The 16040-nt window shown below is 34.2% G+C and overlaps 1 protein-coding gene across 2 annotated transcripts; it reads right to left on the bottom strand.

Moving 5' to 3' along the window:
* Window positions 1-1936: 1936 nt before the first annotated feature.
* LOC113704463 (THO complex subunit 7A) lies at window positions 1937-5791 on the bottom strand. 2 transcript variants are annotated; one of them, XM_027226375.2, is made up of 3 exons: window positions 5637-5791; window positions 4490-5114; window positions 1937-2217 (listed from the first exon to the last, which is right to left on the bottom strand). In XM_027226375.2, exons 2-3 carry the CDS (start codon window positions 5081-5083, stop codon window positions 2086-2088), a joined length of 726 nt encoding a protein of 241 aa, XP_027082176.2. In that variant the 5' UTR covers window positions 5084-5114; window positions 5637-5791; the 3' UTR covers window positions 1937-2085. The 2 variants fall into 2 exon arrangements, with proteins under 2 accessions (XP_027082176.2, XP_071912098.1); XM_072055997.1 differs by having other exon boundaries at window positions 5607-5790.
* Between the last annotated feature and the right edge of the window lie 10249 nt (window positions 5792-16040).

Below are 16040 nucleotides of genomic sequence, written 5' to 3'. Positions count from 1 at the left end.
TTAGAAAATTGCAATCCACCATAACCTAAGTACATGAGAACTTGTACAGTAATATATTTTTAGTTATGGTGACAATTAATATAACAAAACACTTCCTAAAAAAAACAAAACATATAACAAAACACTCTCCAATATAACATCACAATATGCAGCTTTATCTCCATGATGCACAAATGCCTTAATCATTCAAAAATTGTACATCTCCAATTTTTATTCAATCTAAGATTGTTGATTAGCAAAAATTTAAAATTTGTTAACAAGATTGATATTGATATGAAACAAAAGTGGTGCTATTATGATAGACGAGTCCTTATTGCTTGTACTTGATTCGTGCTGGGGAGAATCGAACAAGATTTGCTAGCAAGCAATTCGAAAGGTACAACTCAATAGTGGAGGAAAAGAAGAAGAAGAAAAAAAAGTTTAGGCCCGCATCTAAATTCTCAAATCACCTTACTTCTTGTTATATAGGATCAACTTTTTTTAATGAATAAAATTGGAATGATGTCCATTTTGAGTTCTTGGATGGTAGTTATGTTAAAGTTTTGAAATGAATTTTAAAAATTTGATAACTCATAGGGGGGGTTGTTAAATTCCTTTATTTTGATTCCAATTCCTAGATAATTTTCATTTCACATTTTGTTATCCACTGCCCTTCTAAGTCCTTTCTTTTTTTTTTTTTTTTTATATATATAACATTATTATAATTGGTCCTGTACTTGGAGAAAGGAGACGAGGATAGATTTATCTAATATATTGAGAGATTCGAAAGAAGCTAATAACCTTCGGTCATGATACAAAAATTTTTTGAGAGAAAACGCAGTTAGTAGAGTTCAACCCCCTGACCTACGCTTAGGGAGGGACTCAGTCCCTCATCTGGTGGCCAACTGAGCCAGCTTAGTTGGTTCCCTTTTGAGTCCTAATTCCCCTAGCCATTGGCTCCATCACCTCCTCCCCCTCCTCGCTTCTAACCACTCATCTCCTCCTCCATGGTGTCTCAAAAACTGTCCATTGCCCTCGTTCCTATCCATCCACTCCATCCTCACCCCCAAAATCCGAATGTGGCCCTCCAAAATTCATCCAGCACGGCAAGCTCATGTACAACCTTTTTCTCCTTTTTCATGTCCATCACCTACAAATCTAGATTAGCATTCGAAAATTACTACCGCGATCTTGAGGACTTCAATTCTGACTTGAGAAAAGAAGCCACCACCATCATCCATGAGGCTGCTAGCTTGGACGTTGAAAACCTCGGCAGTCAGCTTGAAACTGGTCCCAGTGCACTCAAACTTGCCTTGATTCTATCCGCCTTGTTATTAACAAACTCCTGGTTTAGTTAAGGTTCCAGTTGATAGGAAATACTAAACACCAAGTTGCTTCATCATCAGATATGACTTGCGAGTTTCTGTTGGTGATTGGAGATAAAAAGAACAAAGAAATAAAAGAGGCAAGAAGGTTTTGATTGGCGGTGGTGGGATGGTGGCTGGTGCTGGTTGTTGAAGACTTGAATGAATCCAGCAAAGAAACGAATAATTTAAAAAAAATGAATAACAATTTTGATACCCATTTTAGAAAGAATTGTACCAAGCAATAGTAATTTCAATAATTCAAGTAGCTCATACCCATACTGATTTTATGCATATAATATAATTCCATATCTAATTCCAGTTCCAGAGCAAGAACCAGGCGCCTCCTAAGTTTATTCAGAAAGCCCTCCTTACTAACACAAGAAGGCCTGGGCTAAACAAGCCGGATTAATAATGACTATCTAATCTGGAGGTAACAATACTAAATAGTACAGATCGGAAATGAAATCTGAAAAAGCTTTGAAGATGTGTAGTAAGGTGGAAAATGTGTGGACCCATCAAATTGGTAACTTGAATCTTATGAAGATAGGGAGGCACGTTTGGGGATCTACCTATAGTATTCAAAAAACAAATGGCAAAGTGGACTGTGTTTTGAGATTGATTAAAGAGAAACTATAAGAAATTCAATTTGGACATACAGAAACAGGAAACAGTCAAACTAAAAGTACCATGAGATGAACAAAGAGAGAATCATACAAGCATCAAGATGCAATGTATCCCTCTAGTCTACAGTCATGGCTTCAGGACCGCCATTAGCATCCTCCACCCCATTCTTATGCTCATCAATTACCATTCGCATCTCCTCAACCAAACTACGCTGCTCTTCCTCTATCGTGTTTTGGAGCTCATCCACCTGCAAAAATAGTTTGAAGGTCACGATTAAGTAAAAGAACAAGTCACGCAATACATTGATTGTTACTTGGAAAGGCGCCAAAAAGCTTTAGGTATCATGTACGGTAAAAGTTCGTAGACAAAGATGTGAAATCAATTATATATCCTACTGAGTGATTTGCAGGATGCCAGAAGCTGAAGAATCACATTTACATTCTCAATAGTAATGACAAACTAGAACACTACAAAAATTCTGAGAACTTATTGACATCCTTAGCAATGTAGTTGAACATCAAATTCTTGTGGTTGATGATACCATAAAGAGACAAAAGTTTAAGCAAGTAGTACAACAGCCACAATAGTGATGTCTAAGAGGATGATTTGGAATTGACACTCATGTCAAAATAGTTCAAAAAGTATTAACAAAAAAAAGTGATAAAAGCACAAGAAAAAGCTACATGTCAAAAGAATCCCTTAAGAGACACAAGTTTCTTGTAGCTGGTTATCTTTTTAAAATCAGCCAGTGGAGTTAAACACATCTAGAAATGCAAAAAATCCAATAAATAAAAAAATAAATAAAAGTATGAAAGAGAAATAGGAGCCAAGGAGAATATTATGTTATCATGCCAAAAGGAGATTAGCAAAAGTTACAGGTGTCACAGGACAATAAACATGTATATGATGTCATCAATATTCAGTACATTACAAAGTATCCTGTTTCAACTGCTATGCCCTCACTACTCATATACCTCAATGTTCTGTTACTAATGCTTATCCAATTCTTGCAAGTGATCATGAAGATGGCCAAAACTTCATTTACATGGTTATAAACAAGATTAACATTACTGCAGAAGACTATCACTACTGTGTTGATTGGTTGGAGAAAGAAATAATAAGGCTGTACAGCCCCTTTCCCACAAATGTTGAGCACTTAGCACCTATCCTGCTACTAGTAGCTAATCGTCAACATTAACCTGCTTCACTGTATTTTGGCCCTCAGTATATTTTGCATAACATCGTTATGAAGCCCCATAGTTTTGCTTTTTAATTGCAGCAACAACTTATGTTTTGAATTCAAACTTAAAAAACATCAAATTTCAGCATCCCTGGGCTTTCCTAACCCCAACACTTTCATGTTTTCATTAACCTAGACAGTGCTGTCTTCTTGAATTTCCAACCATAGTTTTGCACCAAATCATTCACAAGAGACAGCCAAGCAGCAATTATTAGCACCTATGATTCCAACTCATAATCTGCACCAAACCATACACCTTTGATCTGTGACTAACAATTCTACAAAGTCTCGATTTCTGAAATGGAAGATATATATAGAAAACATAAATTCCCTTTTTCTCTTTTTCAATGCATAAAGGGAGAAAGGGCCACAATATCCAAGACCACTATAAAGGCAGCTTCATTTGACTTGCTAACCCTTACCTTCCAAAGGCTCAAGTTTTTTAGTTCTTATCAACAAAGCAATGAATCTACTCCAACCTCATGAGCTCTTCATCAACAGATTAATTTGAATACAACAGGTAGTACATAAATACAATGTTCAAATAGTGGCCCTTTGATTTATTGATGCTTTCTAATATCCCAAGAAATATAAGTGCCTCTATAAGTCCCCTTTTTGAGGGGGAAACTTCCAATTTTAACAGTTCAGAATCAAGTAAACCACAACAAAAATTTAGCCACACCCAATTAATCCATCTGCTTTCCTTAAAACTTTTCTGTTTATGAGATCTTGATATCCCAAGCCCTCCATTCAAAAGAATGAACAATAATACTTACTAAGGTAGTGGTCAGTTAACTAGCATAACGGATTATTGATTTCCAAAAGAAATAGAGCATAAAAGTGTGTTTCGCACAATGCAAGCTAGCTGGTACATGGATCAAAGGGTGATCATTACTGTACTATTTGAACCAAATTAGCAACTCTAGAAAACATTTAAAACAATGGCATATCCTCCTAATAGATAGAAAGTTCTTATATTACAGCAACATAGAGGAGGAGAAACACATAACAATGTTTTGCAATTTGTTTCCTCTCTTTCCCTCTCTCGCTGGTTGGGGTTAGGGAGAGTTTTACCATAGAAAGAATACTTAGCTACCATCTAAATTAAGTAGGATTCCCATTGACCTAATTAAGAGAATCACAAAAAGGACAACCCCAATCAGCAAATTAAATTTTACATGCAAGCACTAAGAAGTGTTTTTAATTTCACTTGCGCCTGCAAAATTTACACAATGAAATACAAAAAAGCACGAATTTTCTACAAATCACTATCACATACCACATGCAGTAGAAGTGCAAATTGCTTTTTCCGAAGCTCCAGCGTCCTTGAACCAGCAGTGTTCTCCGCCTCCAATAACTCAATCTCTCTCTCCAGCTCTGAGATGACCTTCTGAGTTTCTGACCTTGGTGGTTGCAAAGCAATCAACCTCCTAATTGCCTCACACTCCTCTTTATGCTGCCTCTCAATCTTACTCGCTTCAAGCTGCTTCTTCAAATCCTCAATATCATCTTGCGCTTGCAAAATCTGCTTGTTTATATCATCTTTCAACTCATTAAAATTCTCCTTCTCCCTAACATTTGCATCTATAACCGCTTTACTCTTCAGCAAAGGTATCTCAAAAGTATTTAACTCCTGCAAAAATGCTTTCGCAAGTCTCTCACAATCACCATAGTTATCCCCCTCCTTCTCAACCTCCAAAGCAAAAGCTGTAAATTTTTTTTGTAATTTCTTCAATGGTGGTTCACCCCTTGTAGTTGTCGTACGAGTTAAAAGCCTATGCTTTATAATAATATCATCTTCAAGCGGGCCAAAAGCATAATGTGCTGCCACTGCCTCTCCTTTACCAGCAACTTTCCTGCCCTTAACCAACATTTAGCCTATTCTTTATATTTTTACAAAAATCCTGCAATAACACCATTTCGCTTCCATCAACACACATATCAACCATGAACCTAACAAAACTTCAACAATATACTAACTCAAAGTATAACCAAAAAAAGGAAAAAAAAAAATGTCCCTCTTTTTTCATGTTTTAATTTCCATTTCCCCAACTTGATTCTATTAAATGTTATTTATATTTAAATAACAAAAAAAGTAAAATTGACAAGTGCGTGATATCAAGTCTTTTTTTTTTCCTGTCCTCAAATGGAAAATCAAAAACCCAGATAAAACCCTAACCCCCAATTTGATAAATCTCACCAATTAATCGAAAAAAAAAATTTCACCTCAGAACCCAGCTGAATTAAGTCTCATAAGTAATCTAACATAATTGATAAAACAAAAAAAAAAAAGAAAAGAAAAACACCCACAGATACAAATGAATGCGTACAAAGCAAACAATCCAAACAGCATAAACATAAACGAAAGAATAGAAAGGAAACTACTTTTCAAGTACCTCGGGTTTGGGAAAGGGGTTTTGTCATACCAATAGTGGAGGAGAACAGAGGAAGCTGCGGAAGAGGTCGAAGGGACAATGAAAGCGTGAAATTGCTTACAAGAGATTTTTAACGATTTACTAAAGTTAGCTATCAGGAGTTCTTACTTTTGGGTGGAGAAGATGGGGTTAATGGTCCTGATGGATGCCGGGTAGGCGGTACAATGACACAAAAGGGGTTAATAACACTTTGCCCCCTGAACTTAGTGGGTAATTATAGTTTACCTTCTTTCACTTTAAATATATACACTTTATCCCATGAAGACTAGTTAAAGCTAGAAGTACAAAAAAGTGAGTGCAATGATTTTATTAACTTTTTATTCATGAATTTATCTATAAATTAATATTATTCCTTTTATTGTTAAAAAAGTATGCATCTTCTCTAGTGTATCAACTATACAACAATCTCTAAGCAAAGCAAAAAAAAAAAAGTTTGTATTTAGTTTATATCCTTAAAATTTTTTCCTGTTGGGTTGATATTCAATTTTATATATGTTTTGTTCAATTTATTATACTTTAAGTCAAACAAAAAGGATAAATAACATAATACTAAAATAAACATAATTGTCAAATTTCATTTTTGGAAAAAGAGGTAATACTAAACTTGTTTTTTGTTCAAAAAAGTAATTTTTTATTATTTTAGTTTAGGTGAACTTTTAGGCTAATACTATTTTTATTTTTTGTTGATATACTTATAGTATACTATTATTGCCTTTTCTTTTTTAAAAAATGAAATTTGATTTAATCTCCATTTTCCTTCTCTAGATTTAAAAATAAAGCATATCAAATATTTTTTGTCACTTTGATTAGGAATTTAATATTGGACTAATTTGATAAATAAAAATGACAACAATATTAGTCTACAAGCTAAAGAAATTAAAATAATAAAAGACTACTTTAAAAAAATGAGTATAGTATCACCTTTTTTTTTGAAATTTTTGGCAATTGTATTTATTTTTAGTATTGTGTTATTTATCCATTTTGTTTGACTTAAAGTCTAATAAATTGAATAAAACATACATAAAAGTGAACATTAGTCTAACAAAAAATTTTCAAGGATATAAACCAAATATTAACCGTCTTTAACTTTTCTTAGTATGACATTTTTATACAATTAATACAATAGAGAAGATGTAAATCTTTAGTAATGAAAGGAAGTGATACTAAGTTATAGATAAGTTCAAGAATAAAAGGGTAATAATGTCATTGCGTTCACTTTTTTTTTTTTTTTTGTATTTTTAACTTTGATTAGCCTTTATGGGGCTTAAAAATACATACACGCACACATATGTAGTGGTACTAAGTTGTAGATAAGTTCATGAATAAAAGAGTAAAATGTCATTGCACTCACTTTTTTTTTTTTTTTGTATTTCTAACTTTGATTAGCCTTCATGGGGGTTAAAAATACATACATACATGCATATATGTATATATATATATATGTATATAAAGTTGAGAGGGATAAAGTGTGACTACTTCCTTTGTTCAGGAGGCAAAGTGTTATTCACCCAAAAAAAAGAAGATAATAACTGAAGCATACTTTTCTTTCAATTTTTCCTTTTTTTGAGATTTTTATATCGTTCAATTATAAATAACTCTTAATTATAATGAAAAATTTGGTAAATATGTGCGCATTTCTGTGTGTATATGTATGTGTAATTTTTTTTTGAAAGAAATTATGATCAATGCCTAAGCTCTACTTAGGTAACAAACAAACAAAAATACCAATAACATGAAATTTCTCTTCAATGGTTTTAATTGTTTGGATTCCAAAGTTATAATATAGTAAACTCAATTATTATAAGGGAAAATGACATGTTACATCCCTCACATTTCGTAAAAAATTTTTTTTCGTCCCTCACATTTAAAACGAAACAAATTGGTCCTTCACATTTAAAAACCCAAGTTTTTACATCCTAGAAATCAACTCTCAGTTGTGAATTAAACCATCTAACAATCCGGTTACAAATTTTAAGGGTAGAATTGGTAGATCACTCGCAAAAATATATTTCTAACAAATAAATTAAACAATTAAAAAATCTTAATTAAAACCTACTTGCTTCTTCAAAAGAACAAAATAGTGCCAAAGCTCTCAAGCCCTAAACCCTTAGAGCAACAAAACCAAGGAATATTGTTGATGTGTTGTCAACTATAGTTCTTATTAATCTAGAACGTATTAAAGTGGTGAATCCTTGTAGATGGAAGGCAACGAAGGGGAAGAAACGGGGTGGTAGGCACCAGACTATGGTAAGTTTTTATGTTAATCGGCAAAAATTTTGTTGATTTACGTTAAATGGGTTGTGGTGCAATAAAATACAACAATTATTGAATGATTGTGTGGTAATCTTGATTATGGTGTAATTTAAATGAAGAACAAGAAACTGGGGTTTTCTAATATGTTGTTGTGGTCGTAAATGGACGATTTTTTTTATCTGTATGCAATGGAATATTTAGGGAGTAAAAAAATCCAATTTTTGTTTTGATGTTGATAATTTATTGAAGATGAGACAAATCAGAGTTATAAATTAATGGTTATAGCATGTGAACATGTTCACCTATTATGGTCCCAAGTGTTTAATGGCCTCAATAATTATTGGCAGGAACAAACACCAATCTTTTTTCTATTAGGGTCCATCATGGAGGTAAGCTTGAAGTTACGCATGAGAGAGCATACGTAGGGAGTTTGGTTGCAGTTTATCACTATTGTAACTTAGAGAGATGGTCTTTGTGTTCCCTCGATAAGATTGCAGAGGAGCTTGGATATGAAGAACATTCTATAAGGTACTACTACTTGCTGCCTGGTCAAAGAATGCAAGATGGCTTGTTTTACATGTTCTCTGAAGAGGATGCAACGGAGTTGGCAAGGATTGGGGAGTGGAAAAAGATGGTTGATGTTTTTTGTACAAGGATTCAACACTTTAATACGTTCTAGATTAATAAGAACTATAGTTGACAACACATCAACGATATTCCTTGGTTTTGTTGCTCTAAGGGTTTAGGGCTTGAGAGCTTTGGCACTATTTCGTTCTTTTGAAGAAGCAAGTGGGTTTTAATTAAGATTTTTTAATTGTTTAATTTATTTCTTAGAAATATTTTTTGTGAGTGATTTACCAATTCTACCCCTAAAATTTGTAACCGGGTTGTTAGATGGTTTGATTTACAACTGAGAGTTGATTTCTAGGATGTAAAAGTTTGGATTTTTAAATATGAAGGATCAATTTGTTTCGTTTTACATGTGAGGGACGGAAAGAATTTTTTTACGAAATGTGAGGGATGAAACATGTCATTTTCCCTTATTATAAAAGAACCAACTATTCATTTATGACTCTAGACAATATATGACCTTTTAACATTACTATACTCATCAAGGTGTATATCATGACATGCTAGCAAAGTTAGGTAGAAAGTTTTGTTTTCTTTTTCACTTACTTGCATCCCTCTTTGCCCAAGATGTAAAAGGAGTTGCACTCATTACAAATGTTGTATTACGCTAAATTAAATTTACAATATGATATGTCTCTATTTTATCAAAAAGAAAAAAAAAGAAAAATCAAAGTGTAAATCATGATTGTAGATGTATTGTGATAGAACCTTAGGGTGAAATTCAGTTTTGGAAAATTCCATTTTATGCTGGTAGATGTATTATATATCCCTTTTTACAAAATTGCTCGAAATTTGATCGGTATAACCTAGAGATCTCAAAACCATGTGATGTTGGAACTCGGATAACAGCTCACAAGTCCAATGCCAATCTTCTTAGATTCTAAACTACCCAGTATGACATTTAGAAAATGACCAGTAATAGGCACAACTTTATGAAAATTGGTAGGTAAAAAACAAAAATGTCACTTATGGTTAAGTGAATATACAAAAAAGCTCACTCTCCGTAATTTCAAAGCATACAATCGAACATCTTGTGTTTTGAACTAAACTGAAAGATGACGGAAACCATCAAAACTAACGTGAATAGACAAAATTTCCAACAGATATTTAGTGTTATTCAAAATTTTGAAGTTCACTATCCTTCACTTGCACTTCAGGTTCAACAGGTACAACTAGAGGTGTCAAATAAACCCATTTAATTAATTTTACCCATACTCGCCCATTTATAATTGGATATGGGTACATTAAATTTTTATATATGGGTATAAATGGGTTACCCAATTATACCCATTTAATAAATGGGTATAATTGGGTAACCAATCAAACCCAATTAACCCATTTAACTTGCATTCCCAAACTTCTTTGTATTTTCAGTTTTCACCGTCAATCTTCTTCCCCTCCCCACCAGCAAGCCCACCGCTTCCGCCCTCCCTTCTCTTCCTCCAGTCTTTGATTCCCCTCTCCCCGTCTCTGCTTAATTGAAGGTTTTTGCCCCTTCCATGTCCGATTCCTGAGCTGATCTATGAATAAACTTGCGGTGTCTTGAAAAATTTTTCCGGAGAAATGTTAAGAGTCTGGCCGCTGCTCACCACCTCTGCAAACAGGTACCCACAGCACAACCACGACTATTGCCAAACTAACCATCTACGTTTCAAGTTCATGATACTTCATGATTCGATTTCAGGCGTTGGATGTGACGGTTCTTGAAGGTGGCTACGAATTTGGGCCCAAAAATAGAACTCTTGCTCTAGATGATGTTGGCATTCGAGGTGAGATTATTCTTCAACTTCTCTACTCCAGATGATATACCAGTCGATAATGAAGCATTCTTGAAGTTTTTGCTCTTGATATAAGGAAATCAAAAGTTAGTCAAGGTTAACTGATTTATTTCTGTGTATTGAACTGGTGGGTGTAGAAAAAAGGGGAGGGTTGGGTAAAAAGTGTTGATTACTGTTGTAAGGTCCTCCCATTAGAAAGAGTCAAAAAGCTAAAAAACCAAAGTGGCAAGGAACTTTTTAAAGTGCTGAAAATTGAAAGTTGTTGAAACTTGAGCTTGGCTATCAAGTCATTGAAACTGGCAAGTGCAGTCAGCACAATTAAGTCTGAGAGGGCAGGGCAGGACAAGTTATATGTAAGGCTAAGAGTCTTAGACAGGAAAACATCAGATGAGGTGTACATAGTTGGTAGTATAGATAACAGAAATGCTATCCCATCTTGATCCAACAGATGAGTTGTCAGAGCACATTCAAGAACAATGTTCTTATGCAAGCCAAGAGCCTGCCAATACAGATGAGTTGATCCAAGGTTCTTCTAAGCGTTCGAGACAGCTCACGTCATTGATTTGGAAGAAATTTGATATATTGTATGTTGAACCAGATGGTTCACAAAGAGCACAATGTAAATGGTGCAAGCGTGATTATGCATATGGTGGAACAACCGGAACAAGCAACTTATGGCGTCATCTTTCAAATTGTACTAAGCGTGGACAATCTGATTTTGAAGAACGGTCTCCAATTGACCAAGAAATTTATCGGGAAAAGATGGGAATTGCTATTGTGAAGCATAACCATCCTTATAGACTGGTGGAGCAAGAAGGAATTCGAGACTTGTGTGTATACTTAAATTCAGATGCTTTACCCATTTCGAGAAACACGATAAAGGCTGATATTGAAAAGATGTACAAAAGGGAAAAAGAGAGAGTAAAGACAGAATTAAATTCAATTTCAAGTCGAATTTGCCTTACTACAGACTTGTCGACATCTATTGCAACAGATGGGTATTTGGCATTGACGGCTCATTTCGTGGATGAAGATTGGATTTTACAAAAGAGGGTTCTAAATTTTCACCACATGCCACCACCACATGGTGGTCCAATATTAGCTGAAAAAGTCATAGGTTTATTGAGAGATTGGGCTATTGAAAAAAAAGTTTTTACTATCGCATTGGATAACGCATCTTACAATGATGGTATGGTGAATCTGTTGAAGCAGCATTTGAGGCTAAGAAATACACTATTTTGTGAGGGTGAATTTTTTCATGTAAGATGCAATGCACATGTGCTAAATTTGATTGTCCAAGATGGTGTCAAAGTTATTTCCAAACCAGTCTCAAAGATCCGAGATTGTGTGAAATATATCAGAGCTAGTGAATCAAGAAAGTTGAAATTTGCAGAGTGTATTGTTCAAGTTTCTTTGCCATGCAATAAGAGGGTGAATCAAGATGTCCCAACCAGATGGAACTCTACATTTGTGATGCTGGATAGTGCACTTGAATATAAGCTTGCCTTTCATCAGTTGCACGTGGTTGATCGTAGCTTCAGCATATTTTACCCAACTGAAGAAGAATGGCTTAGGGTGCAGAAATTTACAATACTGCTGAGGCCTTTTTATGACCTGACCACCTTTTTTTCGGGACTAACTATCCAACTGCAAATTTGTATTTTCATGGTGTCTGGAAAATTAAAAAAGTTATCACGGAAGAGATCAATAATTTAGACATTGAAGTGAGTGAAATGGCCAAGCAAATGAAACTGAAATTTGAGAAGTACTGGGAATGTTATAGCTTGGTTTTGAGTTTTGCTGTCATTTTGTATCCGCGCTTCAAAATGGATTATGTGGTGTATGCTTTTAAGAAGCTATATCCTTTTGATTATGAAGAACGTGCTAAGGAAGTTCGGGATAAATTTTATTTACTATTTGAGGAGTATGAGAATACTTTTGATGGTGATTTGCTAGATGGATCAATAGCAGGCTGCTCTGGTGGTGATTTGGGCAATGACAATGATGATTTTGCTGAATTTGAGAGTCAACAACATGCAAACAAGAGGAATAAATCACAAGTAGACTCTTATTTGGATGATACTTGACTCCTTTCAACTCAAGAATTGGATGTTCTCAATTTTTGGAAAGAAAACAAAAATCGGTACCCTATTCTTTCTTTGATGGCATGAGATATTTTAAGTATTCCTATCACTACAGTGGCCTCGGAATCAGCTTTCAGTATTGGTGGTAGAATTGTGGGTAAATTTCGTACTTCGCTCTTACCAGAAAATGTGGAGGTCTTGTTATGTACTAGGGATTGGTTATATGGAGTAACAGGTATGTTATACTTTTTGTGCACATGATCTTGTATTTTACATTTTTAGTCACTTATTGAACTTTACTTTTGATTTCAGCTTCTGAAGATGAAGAAGATAGAGAAAGACTGAGTATTGACTTTGCACCTTTAGTTGCTAAACTTACTAACCTTCATGTTTAGGTAAGCTGCATTCTTATGATCATCTGGTAGTAAGTTAGGCAGGAAGGCTAGGAGCATTTATCTTTTGTTTAAGCTTTTAATTATTGCATTGAAATTGATGATTTAGAATGAAAAGGATTTTCTGATGTTTGTTTGTAAGTTCCGTTTAGCTTCAGAAGGAAATATGCTAGTAGATTAGAGTTGACTTTTGCAGTATCAACCCTTCACTGTCCGTTCACACTTCACAATTCTGAGCCTGACTGCAAATTTTTGTTTTGTTGATTGTCTTGATATATGGAGATTGTTAGAAATGTGGTGAAAAGAATTTTATCTTTCTGTCTAGATGAAATTTAAGTAGCAAACAACAGAACTTTGAATTTGGTTTTGGTTGCCAGGAATCTTCTCTGTTTTGTGTTGAGCCAGCAGCAAACTTGTGTTGAGCCGACAGCAAACTTGTGTTGAGCCGGCAGCAAACTTGTTGGCGGATTCCAACAGTGAGCTGGAGGAGTTTTATGCTATGCAGTTGTACAAAGCTTGAGAAGCTGAGTGCTTGTTAAGTATTTTGATAGAGCTGGCTCCACCTGGATTTTGAAAAATGAGAATAGGCTTTTTTGTTGCAAATTTGAAGTACTATCATTTCCATTTACTTATTCTGCTTCTGCTGCCAGTCTTTTTGTTACAATCCTTGGTAGGAGTATTAACTTGTAAAAGTTTCATGGATTGTAAGTGTATTTATTTCGTCTACCAATTTGTGGGAATTCAAGTAGCTATTGTTTATTCTGGTACTGAAGGTTGGCAAGAAGTTTTGGCCATGTAACCTTTCATTGTTCTATCGGTTATTCCTATTTATTGAAAATTTATCTTTGTTTGTATGCTAAATGAAGTGATTGCTAATCCTCATCAGGATTTTCAACTATTTTTTATGTTAACTATTTTTGTTTTATTTATTATATTTATTTGTTGGTTTTGTCTTATCGCTTTATTTCCTCGTAATTTATTAATTTGATCATTTTTTAGCATCACTAATTTGTGACAAATTTTAGCCTCCTTTCTTACCTTTTCAAAATAAAAATTTAAATTTATACACGAAAAAATACTAGGGGTTCAAAGTTTTGGATTAAATTTTTATGTTAATTTTCATATTATTTAGTCCAAATTTTTAGATTCTCATTGTTCAATTATTAAATAATATGTAATTTTGCAACATAGCACGCGGATGGAAAAAAATTGATAATTAGACTTATTTGGCATAATAAGTAAATATTTAAAATTAATGATGGGTGTAAAATGGTATAAATTGATAATTTAGTTTACAAAATGAATTTATATGAGTTTGTAAAAAATTAGAATAAATGAGTTATAAATGGATAATTGGGTTACCCAACTCATTTTTTGACTTATTCATTTATATACCCATCTAATTAAATGGATATAAATGGGTTGATTCATTTATACCCATTACCCATTTTATCCAACCCAAATCCGCCCAAATCACCCATTTTGACACCTCTAGGTACAACTGATAATAGGGTCAAAATTACTGTAACTTATAAGTTATGTCACATGTGAGAGTCATCAAAATCTTAATATAGTTAAACAGTTTATGCAGATGTTGTCTAATTTAGGGAAAATGGCCAATTTAGTCCCTATACTTTTATACTTGTGTCGATCTAGTCCCTTTATTTTATTCTTGGCCAATTGGATACCTTAACTTAAAATGCAAGTCCAATTGAGACCCTTTGCGGCGGCGCCACCACAAAATATCAAATGGGCGGGAAATTGACCACATAATGAGGGCTACTTTTGGAACTTCACTTATGGGCTCTAAAACGGTAACAAAATTAGAGTCTGAACATCACTTATTGAAAGTGACGTATGTAGAAAATAATTAGGGTTATTTGGGCAAAATTGCAGTGATTGATGATGGACAAGAAAGAGGAGGCCGATGGGATTGCAACAACAGACAAAATGGAGTGTGAATCGAGCATGAAAGGCGATTTCGATAAAGGACAATCAAGCAGAAATAGTAAGTTCAAATGTTTAGGAATCGATTTTATTCCTTTGTTAACTTGTTTAATGATATGAAATGTGGGTTGGTATGCTTGCTGTTGTGTTTATTACGCAGCATTTCTGAAATGGGTCATCTGATGGGAAACCAGAAAAGGTTTAATTTTGTTCAAAATTTCTTTTTGAAAAAAGAGGATTCATTTGGTGTGGGGTTGGTTTATTTGTTAACTGATTTAATGGTATGTGGGGTTGGTGGGCTTGGTTTATCTGGTTCCAATTCCGTTTATTATACTATTGCATTTCTCGAATGGGGTAAAGTGGCTTCAGTTTTTTGTTTTTTCTTAAAAAAAAAAATCGTTCATGTGGTCCCTAAGGCTTTATTTTTGAGAAGTTGCTTTCATGTTGCTCAAAGGGCAGACAGGAGCATGTGTCGACAAGGGTTTAACATATATTTTTTCTTTGTCGTCTGTTGCAATACACAAGTCTGTGAACAGCTGGATGTGTTTGACCTGGCCATTTACTATGGCGGGGTTTATGTTGAAGAAACAGAACAAAAATATGTAGGGGGTAGCATGGAGCTTTTTGAAGGGATTATTGTCACAAGAATGAACCTGAAAACTATGAAAACTTATTGTGAGTATCTTGGGTGTACTGATGATTGTAGATACATGTATAGAATCCCTTCAGTAGATGGCAAGTTAAGACTTAGAGAAATACATGTTGAGGAGGATGTGTGGGAGATGACTTGTATAGGTAAACATAGCGGTAAAGCTGAACTTTATGTAGTTCGTGAGTTTCATATCAGACTTTTGAATGTTGGCAAGGACTGCTCAACTGCTGAAAATAAAGATTTGTTGACAAAAGTAGATGAAAATGATGCTAGTAAAGGCTGCTCAACTCAAGAAAATGAAGACTTTGTTAAGTTTTTAGATGAAGACTTGTTCCATGTAGATATGACATTTGATAACTTCTTTGAGAGTAATGAACTTCCAGTTCATGCAACACCAGAAGAAGTTGATGGGGGTAAAGGGAAAAAAACAAAAGAAGAGTTAGTAAAACTGTAGAAGATGGTGATGAGGCTGATGACAGTGATGATAGTTATGATGATTTTCATGACAGTGATTATGATTTTAGCAAAGATGAGGATGATATAATATACAAGAATTGTACATCCAATATTGATAAGTTATTTGAAAATCAGATTGGCAATCTTGAGGTTGGTATGCAGGGAAAATGTTCAGAGACAGGTGCTAAAGAGAACAGAAAAAA

This window comes from Coffea arabica, chromosome 1e, assembly GCF_036785885.1.
Source record: "Coffea arabica cultivar ET-39 chromosome 1e, Coffea Arabica ET-39 HiFi, whole genome shotgun sequence".
Classification (NCBI taxonomy): domain Eukaryota; kingdom Viridiplantae; phylum Streptophyta; class Magnoliopsida; order Gentianales; family Rubiaceae; genus Coffea; species Coffea arabica.
This window is presented reverse-complemented; position numbering and strand designations above follow the sequence as displayed.

Coding starts and splice junctions, on each gene's coding strand:
- LOC113704463 (XM_027226375.2), bottom strand. CDS start 5,083: ATGTTGGTTAAGGGCAGGAAAGTTGCTGGTAAAGGAGAGGCAGTGGCA. Junction 2,218..4,489: donor TTGCACTTCTACTGCATGTG/GTATGTGATAGT, acceptor CTATTTTTGCAG/GTGGATGAGCTCCAAAACAC.